This window comes from Eucyclogobius newberryi, unplaced genomic scaffold (assembly GCF_026437365.1).
Source record: "Eucyclogobius newberryi isolate DKJ021-1_F unplaced genomic scaffold, fEucNew1.0.hap1 SCAF_17, whole genome shotgun sequence".
Lineage (NCBI taxonomy): Eukaryota > Metazoa > Chordata > Actinopteri > Gobiiformes > Gobiidae > Eucyclogobius > Eucyclogobius newberryi.
Window position 1 is genome coordinate 8,544,952 of NW_027315801.1, and position 20,336 is coordinate 8,565,287.

The 20,336-nt window shown below is 40.4% G+C and overlaps 1 protein-coding gene across 1 annotated transcript in view; it reads right to left on the reverse strand.

The window, feature by feature from the left end:
• fgd (faciogenital dysplasia) overlaps positions 1-19,932 on the reverse strand; it is a 65,255-nt gene extending 45,323 nt beyond the window's left edge. The window contains exon 1 of the mRNA XM_072448941.1: positions 19,849-19,932. Within this exon, the coding sequence (XP_072305042.1) occupies positions 19,849-19,873 (25 nt within the window). The 5' untranslated portion in view covers positions 19,874-19,932. The remainder of the gene's footprint in view (positions 1-19,848) is intronic.
• Positions 19,933-20,336: the final 404 nt, after the last annotated feature.

Genomic DNA, 20,336 nt, shown 5'->3' on the forward strand with positions numbered 1-20,336 from the left:
ATATATATATATATATATATATATATATATGTATATGCAAGAACAACATATATATATATGGCAGTCCTGGCGGATATACCTTTGTGTAGTTGTCATATTGTGATGTTCTGTGAACCCAAAACAGCACCATCACTGAGAAAAGGGAGACACCTCACTATCAGATAACATGAGCTCAAATTTAATTATATCTCATTTAGTCAACATAAGGTCGTTACCAGAGATTGTGAGCACTTTTATGTCCCCCATAATATAATAAAGCCACCACCACACACACTAAAACGCCTCGCTTCCTGAGGCTGGTTATTATCTTATTGTATTTTGACCTTTAGAACAGTTAAAATGAGCTGCTCACATAGAATCAAACCTGACACCATGACGCGATATTAACAAAAATGAATATCTCAATACTTTTTGGAGGTATTCCGACATTGATATTATGTGTTGTGATATTAGTTCTGGTTTTGCCCCTTGTTTAGTCCTGTTTTAGCTTATTAATGGAAAAAAATCATGTCTGTTAGTGTCTTATTTGAGGTTTATGGGTCCAACAAAATGTGAATGGACTGTAAAATGACCCACAAAAATGAAGAAATATCACTTAAAAATATATACATTGCTGCATTTTGTTTTCTATAAGCGCTACGCACAATTCCCCAGTTTTGTGTCTCTTCCAAACAACCTTCACAGTAATAGCCATTTTTCGATATATTGCCCACCTCTGACACACACCTAAAAATAAAACCTTTCTCGGGACAGGAAAAGGATCCATCTGTGTGGAAGTGGCTCTCATCTGCTCATTACGACAGGGGCGTAAGTGACCTCTTCAGTGGCGGGCCAAGTGTGTCTATGGACTTCCTGTGTTGAGAGGTGGAGCAGGTGGAGCGAGTCGGGTCGCCGGTTCAAATCCCCACTGATCCTAAAACAATATGTGGAGCCAACACCAGGGAACAGCTGAAAATAGGGACGTCAGGATTGATTGATTTCACTGTGAAACGTGATAATGGATAGAATCATCATTGCCTATTGTTTTAGACGCAACATTATCTCATTTAAATGCAATTCTTCACTAATAATCCCCGTGATGTCAAGGTTATTCGGATAAGAACTCAAAATAATAATAACTGTGACAATTTTAAAAGCAAATTTTAGTATTTTTAATTTAATCTAGAATCCATAAAATACAACTGACCTAAAAGTAGTGGTACTTTTTATTATCTGGTTAATTTGTCGGAGTAAATTCACTCAGAAAGTTGGTCACAAACTTGAGGAATAGTAACGTGTTATTCAGCAGGAATTAATAGATGTGACTGCTGTTTGGTCACGTTCTCAGAAACCGTGAACAATCATTAAATTGTGTGGGTTTTTTCTTACAATAATAGTAAAACTGAAAATAGATATTGTCACAGCTACAGTGTTGTCATGTTGCTATCACTTCAAACTTGATTTTGCTCGACAAGACACACTTTTTTACACAACATAATGTCGTTTTCAACACAAAATAAACAGTCAAGAGTCGAGACGATAGAACTATTAAGAACACATCACATTTTGTCTTGTGTGTGATTTTTGTCAGTATTGATACTTGTTCAAATGAATTTAAATACTGGTTTTAGTATTGATCAATGTCTGGAATGGTATGGATTAAGATTATGAGCCTGTGTGTGGATGTGTTTTGTCTGTTCTGTTCAGTGCGCTTGACTTTACTACAAACAGGAACTCAGCGCCATCTAGTGGAGGATCATGAGCTGTGCATTAAATCCTGCTAAAACAAAGATCTATAAAACATATCTAAGTATCACTTTGACTACTTTGATATACAAACAGTTTACATTTCTGTCACATTTCTTGGTTGCTTATTAACTTATGTCCATTGTTTGTTCAGGTGATTGTTGTGCATTTTACTGTAAACTTTTAGCTTTTCGCACATGAAGACTTTATTTGTAAAAACAAATACGTGTCATTCAAAAAGGTTATGGCAGGTCTGCAGTTCACTCTCATGTATTTTATTGCAAAATATCACTTCATTCCTCCTTAATAAAAGCCGCTCAACAACATAAGTTGAATTGATAACATCTGTAGAAGTGAATGAAAAAGAAAAAAAAAAATGTTTTTAATCTGTTTTTACAATTGAACTCTACGAATGACAAACAAATCAAACTAGAACTAAACTAAATATTCACTGCCTTGTGCACATATTTGGATTGGCTCTGCATCAATAACCAATATCCAAAAACATCAAATCAAATATGTTGGATTTGTTTTTGTTATACTTTGACACAATAATTACTTATAGTTCAATAAATCAAACCTATAACAATATTTTTAGAGCACAATATTTGCATTCGTGAGGATATTTGAAAAAAATAAAGGAATATCTTATCTTATTTTTGTCTTGCAGTACTATAAGGTTTTAGCTGTAGATAGTTGAACAAATAACTGTTATAACTAAGAAATGACTGCTTTTTATTCATTCCAGATTATGTGTTTAAACAATATTGTCATTTTAAAAAGGGTTTATTCCGTAGCTGCCGTTACTGTGTCAGAGCCATAAAGCAGTTTGAATATATATAACAATATATCACACTTGAAAATGTGTTATTGACATGTTTTATTTTGATAGCTGCACGTCGGATAAGATATTTCCTCAATGTGGGACAAATAAAAGTGATCTTACAATGACGTTTTAATTCACTCACTCACTTTTATTTCAACTCTTCCCTCTTGTTCTGTACAACATTTTGAATTAATGTGTATACTTTGTGTGCCTCTTATCCAATCTTACTTAAAAACACAAACTTGTTCATTTCACTAGACCTTCTTGTTCTCAAGCAAACAATACAAAGAAAAGAAGGTTATCAGCGCTGCTTTACACGATAAAACCAATCAGTGTCCACAAACATGATAAATGAAATAACTCCCACCAAAGTAAAATGATGTATTCTTGTAGTTTACACTTGGTGGACAGTAAAGGCTGAAAAGTAAAGACCAGGGAAAGACTCCAGGTCTCCCGGGGCAGTGCCTGTCGCCCACCGAGAAGTGCTAAGCGTCTAAAGTTTAAAAAGTGTGAAAAACTTGAAGCAGGAGTGCGATGTGTAAGACCAAAAGGTGTTGCTGCGGCTGCTTTAAACGTGTTAATGATAACTCGTGTTTCCTCTGCTCGTCCTGCATCCTCTCCTCTCACGCCGACTGACTCAATCTCCTCCTGAAGATGGAGAGGACGGAAAATGAGCTATCGGACAATCGGACAATACAGAGATAGGATTAGGACGGGTGATGGGCGGAGGGTGCACCCATGGGAAACGCACGCAGGCTGCTTTTGTGGGCCAATCAGCAGAGGCCCACAGACATTTATAGGGTGGTTTACAGCTGTGTCAGGTGAGAGGCTGTGAATGGTGGTCATTAAGAGAGGCTGAACATAGATCTTAAGAGCAGAAAGGTACAAAGTATTCCTAGGGCTAAACGACATATCGCAATTGAATAGTCGCAATTAGCAAATCGCAAAAAACTGCAGTTATTTAAGTAACATAATTCTCTCCAAATAACTTTATATCCTGTTCTTATTGTGTTATAATACCTGCTAAAACCTCTGTTTCGTTTTCTCATTTAAATGTTAAAATGTGAACAGAATCCTACTTTCAAAACACAAATAGCAAATCTAATACTATTCATTATGTTCAATGAGAAAACAATTCACGCCTGAGTTTTATTTATAGTGCTCACTGTCAAAAGTGTATTTTTAAAGTGAACGTAGTTTTACTGTTACGTACAGATGAGTTTTTATGATTAATCCACAAGACTACATTATTAAACCAGTTCAGTAGTGGAATGGTTATTATTTATAAAGACTTGGCAAAACAAATTATTATAAAAATAACTTATTTCTAACAATTCCAGTGTACGGGTTTATTGACTGCAGATATCAAATGACTTGTTTCTTGCGGATATTGGAGAATGGAGAGTCGTCAGAGGATGAATGCAACACGATCCTTCACCTCGAGTTTTGTACATTATAAATGGAGAGGGCTGTTTTATTTTTGCTGTGATCGTGAGAACCAGGTTGTCTGATAGAGACTAACAGACCACTCCAGGGTGTGGTGCCCCCGCCTAAAGCTCATAGTTTCAGAGAGAGGCTCTGGCTCTGACATCCGTGTCCTGGGTTTGATTCATGAGCAGTTTCTATGTTCTGAATTTGAGCTCACTAATCAAACGGGAACTCTAGTGATGGGCAATACCACTGCTTTTGATTCTGAATTTGATATTGATTAATAGTATGATAAATTTCGATCCAATACCAATGAGTTCTGTTCTAAAAAGCATTGAAACTACTCGATGTGAACAATTTGACCTTGGCTATGATTTTTTTCTTTCAACCTCTGCTTGAACTAAACTTAAAAAGAGGAAATATATGAGCAAAAAAACTAAAGTATAAAAACATTTTAAATATGTATTACAAAAACCGCATTTTGCAACAGTATTGACATTTTTTGCGCACGTATAAACACTTATTGATGCCATTGTCAGTGTCGATATATCGATATTTGGTATTGATCCGCCCATCACTAATGGAAACCGTGAAGTGCACCTGAACCTGAACACATTCACAAAAGTCTGCTCCTTAGGTAAAATTGTGATTAGATTTGCCATTTATGTTTTAATAATAGGATTCTGTTCAAAATTCAACACAATATTCAACACAAATATTTGCTTTTGCGTTTATCTAATTGCCTCCATTGCAATTTTCGATTTGATTGCGATTACTCCTGCAGCCCGACTGTTTCTCCAGCTAAACACTCCTAATGCAGATGGTCAGCGTTCCTGGGCACAGCGGTCAGAAGTCTTTATCAGAAGGTTATGACACTAAAGGTATCAATCTCCACCAGACCAAGCTACAGGTCAAGGGTCACATTTATAAAACTTCACTTGGAATTCTTACTCGTGCGCACAAACTACAAACAAAAAGTTCCTACACAAACTCATTCCTCCTCTTTAAGCACTGCTCTCCTCACACCTCGTCTCTGAAAACCCTGACGCGTACAGTTTGTATTTTGTCGATCGGACCGCACGTTTTCACAGACAACTCGCTCATACGCACGCTTCATAAAGAATACTCACTGCAAGAATGCCATTTTTTAAGGGTTTTTTGAGCAATAAAAACATTTGGAATTGAATAAATGCAAGTTTAATGCAATACTGTGGGACATGCCAGGGAAAACAATCAGAAAAGTGACTTAAAAGTGCACCTTTAATTCAGTAACAAGTTGGCTGAGCTCGAGGTGCTTCTACTTCCATGTGTTTTCAAAGAATGAGTTTTGACGTCAGTACTTTGTCACATAAGTACACATGTATCTTGCAGCTTGTCATGCTGATGTTATCCCTTAGAAGAGGCACTTTGTTTCCATCTGAGCAGCAGCGGCAGCAGCAGCACAGAGCTTAGACGTTCTTATGCAGGATCTGCTCACGACAGTGGAATCAGAGCGAACACCCAAGAGCTCATAAAACACAAGGAATGCTCCTGAAACGCTTACACACGGCTAATGTTGTCAAAGGAGCGACGGAGCGGCTGATTTCACTTTTATCACAGCCACTAATGACAGCCAGGTACTTTCTGTCATAACCAGAAATAATGAGTCACATTTTAAACCGTCAGCAATTATAAAGTATGTTTGTTAATCGCATTTATTTTGGTCAAACAAATGTTCCATATCATCCCATGCCCACTATTGATGTGGTATTATTGCCATACTTCTGTTGATAATATGCAGTTTCACCAGGTAGAGCGATCCTTAACCATATAGTGCAGAGAGGAAAGGAGACGTAAAGAGCTAGGGTTTCTTAAAATGTCATAATCATGATTATTCAGGTCACAAAATAATCGTAACAACCAAATAATAATAATTGTGAAAATGTTAGAAGCAAAGTGTTTTTAGTTCAATCTATAGTCCAAAACATATACCTAAATGTAAAGTAAATATTGTATCTGACTGTTTTTGCCATAAAAAGTTCAATTTCCATGTTAGACAACGAGAATGAAAGAAAATTGAGTTTCACTCTTGTGAACTCAGTCTCAATAATCATGAATAATTGTAAAATAGTGTTGTTTTTTCTCTCGCAAAAAATGTCATATATTTTCTAAGAACTAAAAGCTGATGATTGTGAGAATCATAGGCAGTAATAATGAGTAATTTCAGTTTAATCTAACTCTGATAAAGTCAAACTACATTTAAAGTACTTTTGTATCAGGCTGAATATGTGACAGTATAATTCATTTTTCATTTGGAAAGTTGTATTTCATAAAGCCCGTGAGGAATGGTGATCAACAGGAGTACACATGAAAGAATTTCAATGTCGTTTGGTCAAATGGTGAAAAATCATGATTTTTCTTCTCACAATAATCGCAACATTTAAACTTGATATTGAGTCGTCCTTAGCTACACAATGTGACTGGAGTTCCCAGTGGGGTAAAGTCTAGAGAAACAGTGCACAATAACCCCCCGAAAAACGTGAAAAGTGCCAGTCAGTATAGGAATCATGCATGCATATTTGTGTATCTTCAAAAATATATGTTGTTAAACGTATATAGCGACTTAATCATCACAATATCATTGATTTTTCCGCCATTTCTCTTGACTTCAGCCACTTGGAAAAGTGACTCGTGGAGTCCCTGGAAAGCTGAGCGATTTTGGCTCTGAGACTGTATGAAACCTGACCCCAAAACTTTGGCCTACATCTGCACACATTCCACCTCCTGCAGTATATTTATACCCCAGACCCTTCCTCTCCCTCTTCCTCTGTCCTCCTCTTCCTCCCCTCTGCCCCTGCCTCACCCCACGGCGGACAGGAAGTCTCGGGACCGCAGCTGATCAGAGCGAGGAAACACAATAGCTTTAGTGTGCGAGAAAAAGAGTCGGAGTAATAAAGCACACGCCATCTGAGCGGAACATGCTTTTACTATTAAGGCTGTGTGTGTGTGTGTGTGTGTGTGTGTATGTGTGTGTGTGTGTGTGTGTGTGCGTGTGTGTGTGTGTGCGCGTGTGTGTGTGTGTGTGTGTGTGTGTGCGTGCGTGTGTGTGTGTGTGCGTGTGTGTGTGTGTGTTTTCCATATGACTTTCCCAGGAAAATCCCCCTCATCTGGAAGGTCGGCTCAGACAGACAGACAGACAGCAGCAGCAGAAGACCCGAGACAACACAGACAGTGGGGACAGACAAAGACCTTTTTGGGTGTGATGGGCCACTGTACTGCACCACGTCTTTGAACTCATATCAGATCCTGCTGCTGGAACAAAGGCCTGATTCCAGATTAGTGTTTCCGCTTTTATTGGTGAGCTCATCATTTCTAGGCCAAGAAATGTTTTTTTTTGTTGCAACGACTAATTCATTTTGCATGCAGTGTAATTTAGGGAGGACGGTTCTCATCTGTGTATGAGCGGTTGAAATGGTTCCTGGACTAGTTTAGCGCGGCGTGTAGCTCTGGTTTAGCCCACAGCTGATCTGATAAGAGCAACAATTTGACTTCAAAGAAACTATACAAATCACGCCAAAAAAAATGAAACGTGTCACTCTTTAGTCAAGTTGCACTCTGACCCACTATTTGAGAACCTCTGTTGAGATAGGTGTAGTTTACAATCAAGTTTCATCATTTTATATAAACTAAACTGTCTGTGGATTTTCCCTTTTGCTCATCTTAAAGATCATAAATAAATAAATATGGACGAAAACTGAAAAAGAACAGGATCAAACTCTACACTGGGACTAAACTAGGGTCAAGCCAAGACCACCTCAAGATTAGCGCTGCAACGATCAATTGAAATAATCCTGACAAGTCAACTATTAAAATATCTCATTTATGACTCTAAAACACACACCATTATAACAAAGACGGCAGCATTCAATAATACACTTCATTTGTACATATTCATTATCTTCAGTCACCATATTTCTACCTTTATTTGGGCAAAATGCAATCCAGAACTGTCAATGTACAACAGAAATAAGCTTGAATAGCTATGGTTAGTATTAATAATAGTTAGTTGGTGCCAAGATGAGCCAAAATCTAAAGACAGCCCTTGTACATCTACAGTATTAGTAGATGTGAAACTGGCAAAAGATCTCAAAACTTTCCAGTCTCAAGTTGTATTCTACCCAAACTGCACTCACAAGACCAAAACCGCTCAGCTGTTCATGCAAAAACAACTAGAATACAAAGAAGTAGTAATAAAGATAAGGATTCACTACCAAATCCTCAGTTATCACACTCTATATCTCCTCCTTTCTGCTGCTGTGTTAACATTCTTAAAATCTAAATATAAAGTAGACTGAAGTGTGTTATGCTCACAGCCATGGGTCGTGTAGTATTAGTATATAAAGAACTAGCCTTGATAATGGTGTAAAAACCTATGTGTACTTGAAAAAAAATTATTTGCTGTGCGGCCCCGAGTGGAAATGACAAACAACAAACAATGCTTTTGAACAGATCTCGTGATGATCATCTGGTGCAGTCAGTCATGTCCTTTTCGGGTGACACGGAGTTTCTCCAAGACCTCCACAGTTGGTCCCATTTAGTGAAAGTAGGTCACTTCCTCCTTCTGTGTGTGCTGCTAAAAGAGCGTCGGGCCTGATCCACTGACTATAAGCCAAGAGACCTCCAACATAAACATGACGTGAAGGAGAAACATCCTCACAGTTCGGAGCGTATCTGAGCGGCTGTAATGGCCGCTCCACATGCTCCGGACACGCTGGGATATTGACTGTCTGATCTCTTTATTCTGATTTCAAGTGTTTGGTTTTAGGGTTTGTTCCTGCTCCAGTTCAATGAGCTTGGGACTGTGAGAATGCAAATACCGGCAGAGATAAGGATGTCACCTGTGTGTTTGCAGGAAATATTGGACAATAAAAACTAGAGCAAATTATGACCTGGTATAGAAGCAGATAATGCAGATTTACTCTCACTGGTTTATAATATGCAGGTGACAATAAAGTCTACTAACGCAAAAAGCTATTATTTGACTTGAAGCAAATATGGTCAGAACACAACGAGGGGTTTCAAGATAATTTGGTGATTATTCAGGTCACGTTATAACAATAAAAACAAAACAAAAACGTGAAGTGCTTTTTCTCTCACTGTTTGTTGCATTAATATTACTTAAGCAGTTTGAGTTCAAAAAGCTGGTTTTAAACTAGACAAACTGTCGTCTATTAGACATTAAATGTAAGGTTTTAACTGTTAAATAATGGTGTCAATGATATATGTCTTCACACAATAATCATAACACAAACATTTAATATCATGAACTGCCTAAATGCCTAAACTCTCTCTCAGAGGAAGCACCTAAACAATACTGCACTTTTTGTGTTCTTGTTGATAATGCTTTTATTTTCACAGAGGCTTTGAGTCTCATTCTGTAACAGTCAGACGAGTCTCAAAGGGCCGTTTGGGTTTAAAATATTCTCCTGGGTTCAAGTCAAAGTAGAGGTCTAAAAAACACTGTGAGTTCACCCCAATCTGTCAGTTACACAGAGAGAGCAGGACATGGAAAGGCCATTAAAGGGGTCACAGCCAGATGACAGCTTTAAACAAAGAACTTTTAGCAGAGTTTGTTAAAGAAAAGTAAAGCATCTATGTTAAGGCAGCCAGAAGTTTACTCTTTGTGCGAGTCCCAAGCTTGACTAAAACAGAAGATCTGACATTCATTTTGTCACAATATTATTATAAGTCTAAAACTGTATTTTGATAGTAAGGAAAAGGCTTGACACTGATTTTTGATACAACCATAATAAAACTCTCATTATTAATATGATATAACGTCATTATTATATCATATTAATAAACAAAATATTTTAATTTCTTCAGTAATTACTATGTGGTCATAATAAAGCCAGCCTATAAGGAAAAGGTCCAAATCTGTCCTATGTATGTTATTATTATTTTTTTTTTTTAATTTAAGTATCTACTCTTGAGTATCAGACAACCACACCAAGGCCTAACTACAGTTACACACAATGGTAAAGCAAAGTGCACATAATACAGATGTTTTTGGTTATAATGTATAAATAAATATTACTAAATAAACAAATAAATATACCATTCGGCTATAGTAATAGCTATAATAGTAATAGTGAGCTTGTAGCGGTTGTAGTATTGTCACAACAGAAGTGGCAAAAATACATTATTGTCATATTTGAACCTAGAACCACAAACTTAGGTTGACAACAACATTTAGTGTGTGCAGTTAAAACATGTTTTGGTGACACTTTTAGTCATGCCTTATTGTAAATCTGAACACGCCTTGGAGAGACATGTGAGTGAGTCAGAACCAGTCGAGCTGGAGTGTCCGTACGTCCACAGACGGCTCCTCTGCACGTCTGAATCAACACATAATTACACTTCAAACACATTCACTCCACTAATACGTGATCCAGTAGAGCCAGTCCAATGACGATGAAGCAAACCCAAAGTGAGGTGTGATGTTCAGCTGGACTTAATCACCAGGGCCGAGTTTCATTTGACTCTGTCACGTTCTAGGCTGGACTCAAAGGGCCAAATGTGACTTTGTGACTCTGTGGTCATTTGGGTTTCATGAATATCAACATTAATTTCCTATAAACAATATGCATTTATGGCGGTCTTTTTCAATATTGGCATCTTTCTTTATTCATTACGTTACGTTTAAACTCAAATTGCTAGACGCATTAGGATCATTTGAGCATTGATCATTTATAAATGATCAAACATGAGCAGCACATAAGTGAGAATGTGCTGCTTTGACATGAAAAATACTCTCATGTGCGCAGTTGTAAGCAATATATAATATTTTATTTGTAAATTCTAAATGTGTATCCATGCCCTTTTTTAATATATATATTTTGCTGTTATTATTAGTCATTGTTGTAAGTTGCACCTTAATGCCAAAAGCAAGGTCCTAGTTTTGAATCCTGTTCAATGGCAATAAACCTTTCTGATTCTGATTATATGATGTTTGCCTGTTCACTAATTTAATTCCTCTCGTCATACTTTTTTCTCTTTTTTTTATTTTTCCCTCCTGTACGATTGTGTCTCACCAAACACTGGTGTGTCTTCTTAAATGGGTTCTGGTGGAGGTGGGTGTGTCTTAAAGAGGTTCTGATGGAGGTGGGTGTGTCTTAAACAGGTTCTGGTGGAGGTGGGTGTGTCTTAAAGAGGTTCTAGTGGAGGTGGGTGTGTCTTAAAGGGGTTTAGTGGAGGTGGGTGTGTCTTAAACAGGTTCTGGTGGAGGTGGGTGTGTCTTAAAGAGGTTCTAGTGGAGGTGGGTGTGTCTTAAAGAGGTTCTAGTGTAGGTGGGTGTGTCTTAAAGAGGTTCCAGTGGAGGTTGGCATGTCTTAAAGTGGTTTTGGTGGAGGTGGGTGTGTCTTAAAGAGGTTTTGGTGGAGGTGGGTGTATCTTAAAGGGGTTTAGTGGAGGTGGGTGTGTCTTAAAGGGGTTTAGTGGAGGTGGGTGTGTCTTAAAGGGGTTTGTTGGAGGTGGGTGTGTCTTAAAGGGGTTTAGTGGAGGTGGTTGTGTCTTAAAGGGGTTTAGTGGAGGTGGGTGTGTCTTAAAGAGGTTTGTTGGAGGTGGGTGTGTCTTAAAGAGGTTCTGGTGGAGGTGGGTGTGTCTTAAAGAGGTTCTGGTGGAGGTGGGTGTGTCTTAAAGCGGTTCTAGTGGAGGTGGGTGTGTCTTAAAGAGGTTTTGGTGGAGGTGGGTGTATCTTAAAGGGGTTTAGTGGAGGTGGGTGTGTCTTAAAGGGGTTTAGTGGAGGTGGGTGTGTCTTAAAGGGGTTTGTTGGAGGTGGGTGTGTCTTAAAGGGGTTTAGTGGAGGTGGGTGTGTCTTAAAGGGGTTTAGTGGAGGTGGTTGTGTCTTAAAGGGGTTTTGGTGGAGGTGGGTGTATCTTAAAGGGGTTTAGTGGAGGTGGGTGTGTCTTAAAGGGGTTTAGTGGAGGTGGGTGTGTCTTAAAGGGGTTTGTTGGAGGTGGGTGTGTCTTAAAGGGGTTTAGTGGAGGTGGGTGTGTCTTAAAGGGGTTTAGTGGAGGTGGTTGTGTCTTAAAGGGGTTTAGTGGAGGTGGGTGTGTCTTAAAGGGGTTTGTTGGAGGTGGGTGTGTCTTAAACAGGTTCTGGTGGAGGTGGGTGTGTCTTAAAGAGGTTCTAGTGGAGGTGGGTGTGTCTTAAAGGGGTTTAGTGGAGGTGGGTGTGTCTTAAACAGGTTCTGGTGGAGGTGGGTGTGTCTTAAAGAGGTTCTAGTGGAGGTGGGTGTGTCTTAAAGAGGTTCTAGTGTAGGTGGGTGTGTCTTAAAGAGGTTCCAGTGGAGGTTGGCATGTCTTAAAGTGGTTTTGGTGGAGGTGGCTGCGTCTTAAAGAGGTTCTAGTGGAGGTTGGCATGTCTTAAAGTGGTTTTGGTGGAGGTGGGTGTGTCTTAAAGAGGTTCTGGTAGAGGTGGGTGTGTCTTAAAGAGGTTTTGGTGGAGGTGGGTGTATCTTAAAGGGGTTTTGGTGGAGGTGGGTGTGTCTTAAAGAGGTTCTGGTAGAGGTGGGTGTGTCTTAAAGAGGTTTTGGTGGAGGTGGGTGTATCTTAAAGGGGTTTAGTGGAGGTGGGTGTGTCTTAAAGGGGTTTAGTGGAGGTGGGTGTGTCTTAAAGGGGTTTGTTGGAGGTGGGTGTGTCTTAAAGGGGTTTAGTGGAGGTGGTTGTGTCTTAAAGGGGTTTAGTGGAGGTGGGTGTGTCTTAAAGGGGTTTGTTGGAGGTGGGTGTGTCTTAAAGAGGTTCTGGTGGAGGTGGGTGTGTCTTAAAGAGGTTCTGGTGGAGGTGGGTGTGTCTTAAAGCGGTTCTAGTGGAGGTGGGTGTGTCTTAAAGAGGTTCTGGTGGAGGTGGGTGTGTCTTAAAGAGGTTCTGGTGGAGGTGTGTGTGTCTTAAAGCGGTTCTAGTGGAGGTGGGTGTGTCTTAAAGGGGTTTAGTGGAGGTGGTTGTGTCTTAAAGGGGTTTAGTGGAGGTGGGTGTGTCTTAAAGAGGTTCTGGTGGAGGTGGGTGTGTCTTAAAGCGGTTCTAGTGGAGGTGGGTGTGTCTTAAAGAGGTTCTGGTGGAGGTGGGTGTGTCTTAAAGAGGTTCTGGTGGAGGTGTGTGTGTCTTAAAGCGGTTCTAGTGGAGGTGGGTGTGTCTTAAAGGGGTTTAGTGGAGGTGGGTGTGTCTTAAAGGGGTTTAGTGGAGGTGGTTGTGTCTTAAAGGGGTTTAGTGGAGGTGGGTGTGTCTTAAAGGGGTTTGTTGGAGGTGGGTGTGTCTTAAAGGGGTTTAGTGGAGGTGGGTGTGTCTTAAAGAGGTTCTGGTGGAGGTGGGTGTGTCTTAAAGAGGTTCTGGTGGAGGTGGGTGTGTCTTAAAGCGGTTCTAGTGGAGGTGGATGTGTCTTAAAGGGGTTTGTTGGAGGTGGATGTGTCTAAAAAGGGGTTTAGTGGAGGTGGGTGTGTCTTAAAGGGGTTTAGTGGAGGTGGTTGTGTCTTAAAGGGGTTTAGTGGAGGTGGGTGTGTCTTAAAGAGGTTCTGGTGGAGGTGGGTGTGTCTTAAAGCGGTTCTAGTGGAGGTGGGTGTGTCTTAAAGGGGTTTGTTGGAGGTGGGTGTGTCTTAAAGGGGTTTAGTGGAGGTGGGTGTGTCTTAAAGAGGTTCTGGTGGAGGTGGGTGTGTCTTAAAGAGGTTCTGGTGGAGGTGGGTGTGTCTTAAAGAGGTTCTAGTGGAGGTGGTTGTGTCTTAAAGAGGTTCTAGTGGAGGTGGGTGTGTCTTAAAGAGGTTCTGGTGGAGGTGGGTGTGTCTTAAAGCGGTTCTAGTGGAGGTGGGTGTGTCTTAAAGGGGTTTGTTGGAGGTGGGTGTGTCTTAAAGGGGTTTAGTGGAGGTGGGTGTGTCTTAAAGAGGTTCTGGTGGAGGTGGGTGTGTCTTAAAGAGGTTTTGGTGGAGGTGGGTGTGTCTTAAAGGGGTTTGGTGGAGGTGGGTGTGTCTTAAAGGGGTTTAGTGGAGGTGGGTGTGTCTTAAAGGGGTTTGTTGGAGGTGGGTGTGTCTTAAAGGGGTTTAGTGGAGGTGGGTGTGTCTTAAAGGGGTTTGTTGGAGGTGGGTGTGTCTTAAAGGGGTTTAGTGGAGGTGGGTGTGTCTTAAAGGGGTTTGTTGGAGGTGGGTGTGTCTTAAAGGGGTTTAGTGGAGGTGGGTGTGTTTTAAAGGGGTTTGTTGGAGGTGGTCACATGAACATTGGATATTTCACACAAGTCAATCTACTTTATAGCATATTTTAGCAGCAAGACCTTTCCTTCATTTCGCCATTTAAGGAATTTAACGGAATTCTAGCTGGACCGGAAGTGCCATTACAACAGAAGTGCCATTACAACAGAAGTGCCATTACAACAGAAGTGCCATTACAACAGAAGTGCCATTACAACAGAAGTGCCATTACAACGACAGTACCATTACAACGTGGAAAAGAGGGAATAGTGGGCTGTGCGGAATAAGGTCAAAAGAGAGGTCGTTCCATATCTTTGCTCCTCGTGGTCGTGGAGTATCAAAGCTGTACTTTGTTAAAGTACTGTGAAGCGGCTGGGAAAGTCCTGAGTGAGACTGATGAAACAGAATAAGATGAATCCAAGAGATTCAAGAGAGAAGTCGAGCAGAGAGTGTTGCATGATATTGTAGTGTTAAAAAGTTGTTTGTTATAATTAGAATATGTTTTTTTGCGACATGTATTTCGTTACTTCCCAACTCTGGTAGTAGTACAGCAGTAGTATTCATTGTAGAAATAGAGTTTTTTAGGGTTTAACTTTGGTTTCATTGAGGATTTGTCTTCAATAACATCCCAGTGTCATCATACTTTTACTTCTACCTGCATCCTCCTCCTTCCCACCCCGCTCTCAAACACTTTAACCACTTTTCCTCAAAACAAAACGGCACACATTTTCTCTGAATGCAGTTCTTTCTGAGGCCTGTGCAGCAGACGCACATGACCAGTGTTAGGAGAATCAATGTGACGCTCGGCAGAGGGAGAGACGGCCCGGAGGAGGAGAAGGGCAGAGTCATGCTGTCTCACTCAATAACATAACGCATATCACCTATAGACCATGGAAGAGAGCAGAGGAAATCAGGGCGAATGGTGACTAAAGCCGTGGTCATGAGTCCTGTAACTGTGAGTGAGCGCTGACCATCGCAACTACCATCTGTGTCAATAGTGAGTTTGAAGGTCAGGAAATCATGTGCTTGGATTTAGTGGAGAAAATGGAGAGGGATAATTATGTGATTTATCAAACAGGATGTTCACTTTTGGACATGATGACAATTAGATACTGAAGAGAGAGGACAATATGTGCTATATTTTATAATAATAATAATAATAATAATAATAAGGCATTGGTCTTATATATTTTCCAGATGTTTAAAGTGGCTTTACTGCTTTTCATTAATCATTCATTCCATACTTGGTGGTGGTAAGAAACTATCGTAGCCACAGCTGCCCTGGGTGATGTGGCATGGCCCACTTTGCCACCTGGTGTTCCCAGTGGTCTTCTCTCCAGGTACAAACAAGGCCCAGCCCTGCTCAGCGTCCCACTCCGAGATGAGATCAGGCCTTTACAAGGAGGTTTGGCCACAATAGAATAAACATAATGGTTTACAGTCAACTTTAATACAATATTCTATACTTAAACAATTTAGCTTCTCCTTGCCCACCCGCCAGAGGGTCACCAGTTTGAACTTCACCTCCGTTTGTGTCCATGCAAGATTATAACTTGGAAGGGCATCTGGCATAAACCTGCAAATGGATGTTTTTTATGGTTCATCGAGACAACCATGAATAGAAAATACTGTTTAATTCTGATCATTTTAATTGAGAATGAATCTTGAGAATGTTTTCACCATCGTTGTCAAAATCTTGGCAGCGTGGTGCTTTTTTGGAAACCCGCTTTGCAGCCCTGTTAAAATGAGTTTTTATAACAAGTTATGACAAACACTATTCCTGAGTTTCACAGCATTGAAAACTGGGGCAAAAAAACACTGCAACAAATATAGTCTCTACATTTCCTTCTCGTGAGGAAAAGGAACTCTACTTCCTGTTGGTTCAAAACAATTGACCATTTTCACAATAGTCCCATTGAGGCGCTGCAATGTTTTCTTGACCTGCCAGTGTCAAAGTGATATTAAACTGAGTTATGTTCAGGGCAGTTCAGAAGTGCTAAAGAGCAGGGGCCATTTTAAGGGGCCATAATAAATGACCATCTGTATCATCAATATTCTGAATAAACAAAAGAAATACTTACATTGTTTTAATGGCAAATCAAACAAGACACAATTTTAAACCAGAACTAACCTTTTTGGTGTTTTACCATTCACTGCGTCTGCAATATGTTTGAAGATTGTATCAAATAAAGTATAAATCAACTGCCTCTGCACAGGATATTTGAACAGGCTTGTCATCATAAGCCTGCTCCATAAATGACGAATACAAGACACAAAAGTGAATGATTGTTACAGATACTATTCCCACCACACAACTTAAAAAAAACAAAACAAGAAAAAAAACTGTGAACTGTTGCAAAACTGGTCACAATGAGAAAGTCTGCGAGATGGAGACGTTCATATTCTCTCTGTGGTGTTTATGTAACCGAGAGGGCAGATGTTTCACTTGGCTCGGCCCGCCGCAGACAGACCCAATAGTATTTGTTAATCATACACAATCTAAACAGTAAATCTGCACGTTCACGACTTTGGCTCCAGTCGACTTTCTTTCACACACAAAGAAGCAAGAAGCGCCTGTATCTGCAAACAGGAGGTGCAGCTCTCACCCACGCAACAGCCCAAGTGCGACTTCCACTCAAAAACCCTCGTTCCAATTAGTTATTTACACTGGATCCTCCACTGACTCGACGCAAGAGCAGAACAAGGCGGCTCCCATTGTAAACACACAAACAACCGCCAGAGAACACGTCCCAGTGGAGCCCAGAAGAAAGAAACTCTACACTTCATTTCCCTGAGACGTACTGAATATATAATTGTATGTTTTTTTATATATAGACATGTACTGTATATGGATTTTGTGTACACTGTCACTGTATGTAACCTGTGAAACTTAAATAAAGTTGTTTAAAAACCCCAAGCGCTTTCTTTAACAAATACTTTAAGTCTGGAACCGTGTCCTGTCTCGACGATTTCCAATGGATGTGACTGACAGGCAGATCAACCAATCAGAGAAATGCATCATCTGCTTGTAAAAAGAGGACTGAGAAACCTTTTTGTTTTGGATGTGACGAGAATATTTGAGAAGAAACGTCCTCTGCATTTGATGTTTTGACTGTTTGATGTTAATTAGTGAGAAGTGAATAATATGAGTAGCTTCCAAATACATGACTGAGGCTGAAGTCAAGTTAAAAAGGATTAGAGCGAATACTACTAGGTCTACAACTGAACCAGGTGTGAGACGAGTGGGGTTTGAACCACCAACCTTAGAATTAGTGACCAAACCAGCTGCTGCACCATCTGAGCTAGTGCTACGACTACGACTACTACTACTACTACTACTACTGCTACTACTGCTACTACTACTACTACAGTGTAATCTATGCTGGTCTTTTCATTAACATTTAGATTTGGCATAACTTTTACCGCAGATGTTCTTCAACGACCATCTTCATTTCTTTGTGTTTGTTGGAACTAATAAATAATGCACTCACCAAGTACATGCAGTTCCTCCTGACATGGAAGACAGGGGTTTAGAGCGGACAGAGATTGATTCTAGACATTGTGGGAGTAAAAAAAAAACACACTTGGGAATGAGTGTGGGAGAGAACGGACACAAGGCTGAAAAATTGATCCCTCCCCCAAGTCCCAGAGCAAACTCTCCCCTCTCGGCTGAGCTCACCTCTGCAGCGCAGTATCGTAGTATCAGCAGTGAGTACTTTGTCTCTATCACTATCTCTTTGCACGACCCCTCCCCCTTTGCTTCTTTGTTTAGCTTTAGCACTTTCACAGTAGAGCCCCGTTTTCAACCATCCAAAATCAGATTTTCACACCAACTCATTGTGGTGATTGTAGTTTTTAGTCGGGTGGTGCCAAATGTCCCAGTTCTGTCAGGGCGTGTATCATCCACAATGTAACTCGCTACTTTTCTCATTTTGGGAGAGGGAAGAACAAAGTTATAATCCAGCTGCGAAAACTGGTCACGGGGGCTACAGTGATAATGGCAAATAGCTCTACAGTAGAAGAAAGAAAGAGTCGTAGTAGTAGTAGTAGAAGAAAAATGTGTCATTATTTGTTGTGAGTAACGACCACGTTCATTCTGAGTACTTCAACTTTTAGGTAATGTAACTATGAAGTAGCTTTTAGTGTGCGATTACTTCAGGGTGAGGTTCTGTCCCAGTTATGTCACCTCTAGAGAAGACTCCACTTTCTCCTACAGTGGACACAGTACCACTATAATAATAATAATGTAACTTACATAATATTAAGGTATGACTCAGTATTTCTTTTAAAATCCCAATAGACTCAACGTAGAGAGGAATCTGACAGCCATTGTAGACTTTGACAGGTGGACAGCACATGAGTCCAACACATGCAGGGATACTTTGTATATGGAACTGATAAACGAATACAAAGGAAAGTGTTGCAGGTACTTTCCAGTGAGATCAAGTAGGAATAAGTATAACCAAAGACCAGGCCCATTATCCAGTCACATGAAAGCTTTGTGCCAGTCCTAAACATGGCTAAATAGAGGTTTCTGTGTATCATTATTGAGTAGTAGTAGAAGTAGTAGTAGTAGTAGTAGTAGTAGTAGTAGTAGTAGTAGTAGTAGTAGTAGTACAAGTAGTTCAAGTAATAGAAGTCATAATATGATTTTAGTTGTAGTAATAGTACAAATAGTAGTCAAAATACTATAGTACGGCTGCAAGTAACGATTATTTTGATCAAACCACTAAATGTACAGGTTTTTCATGTCTTTTTGAAGTAATTCTTGCTTTGCCCGAGCCATAAAACCTCTTGAATACTTTGGAGTCTGTGTATAGATTAATAAATGAGTTGACAATTATCTCAATAATCGATACATTGTGATTAATGTATTAGCTTGTTTCACCCCTAGAGTATTAGTAATAGTAAAATAAGTAGATTCATACTGTTTATAGGAATGGACCATTCCTATATGGTATCAGTAGTAGGAGCCTATATAAATAGTAGTAGTCGTAATACTAGTGATTATAGTCATTACCAATAGTAGTACAGTAGTAGTAGTAGTAGTAGTGGTGGTGGTGGAATAACAGTGTTGGTACTATTGATTGGTAACAGACAGTTGTAGTTTGACAGTATTATCATCATTAGTATCATCATTATTATAGAGTTATTATCGTAGCAGCAGCAAACAGGATTTAAAACCAAGAAAAACATCAGCGTCGTGACAAAACTAAATATCTTAACTCCCAATTCCCCCTCCCCACCACAAGACCCCCACTGTCACTGCCACAGCCGCGATCACTGGATAATATGGGAGGATAGAGAATGAATGGGTCTATCATCGCCATCATAATATACAACACGGAGGCGTCTGTAGCGGGGCCGTGGAGCGGGGCCGGCACGGCTCTGCTCCTATTCTTGCATTGTCAGCTCGGGACGAACAGCTTTTGCCTCGGTTTGACCCGCGACTTGTTTTGGAACCGCGGGGGCCCCCAGCCTGCTGCAGCTGCCCTGTTGACAACTGGCAACAACCAAAAAAAAACATAGGAATCCAAAGCGAGAGAAGAAGAGAGACAGACAGAAAGAAAGAGCAGCTGTGGCCCCTGAGAAACAACTATTTTTTTGTGTTTTCTGTGTAGACAAGAAAATGGGAAAAGGTGGAGTTTTGCGCACGTACCGGTGGTCGAAACCCCTTGCATCATGCACAGAAACTTCTTTCCTTTTTTCTTTTTCTTTTTCCGCTGAAGCAGTTGGAATCCGTCGGCGAGGCAGCTTTACAGAGCCCAGAGTCAACGGAGTCGGAGGAGCGCGTTTTGGGACCGCGTCTCCGGCTTTCCAAAGTGAAAGTCCCGCCGCTAAAGACGCGCCATGGTTCACAAAAGACGCTCCCGACACGATCGCTCTTTACGCACAGGATCCCCAGGTCCCTGCTGTAGTGTGGACTCGCCTCCCTCCACTGGAACTCTCCTCACAGCCGCTGGAGAAGAAGACAAAAAAGAAGAAAAAAAAAGAAAAGGGGGAAAGACAGAGAGAGAGAGAGAGACAGAGAGAGAGAGAGAAAACGCGCGTGCCCGTTCAGCAGATGCGCGTTCACGGGGGCCAATTCATTCCGCGCGGAGCCAGGGAAAGACGCTCTCTCACTCTCTCCATGCGTTATGGCCTTTT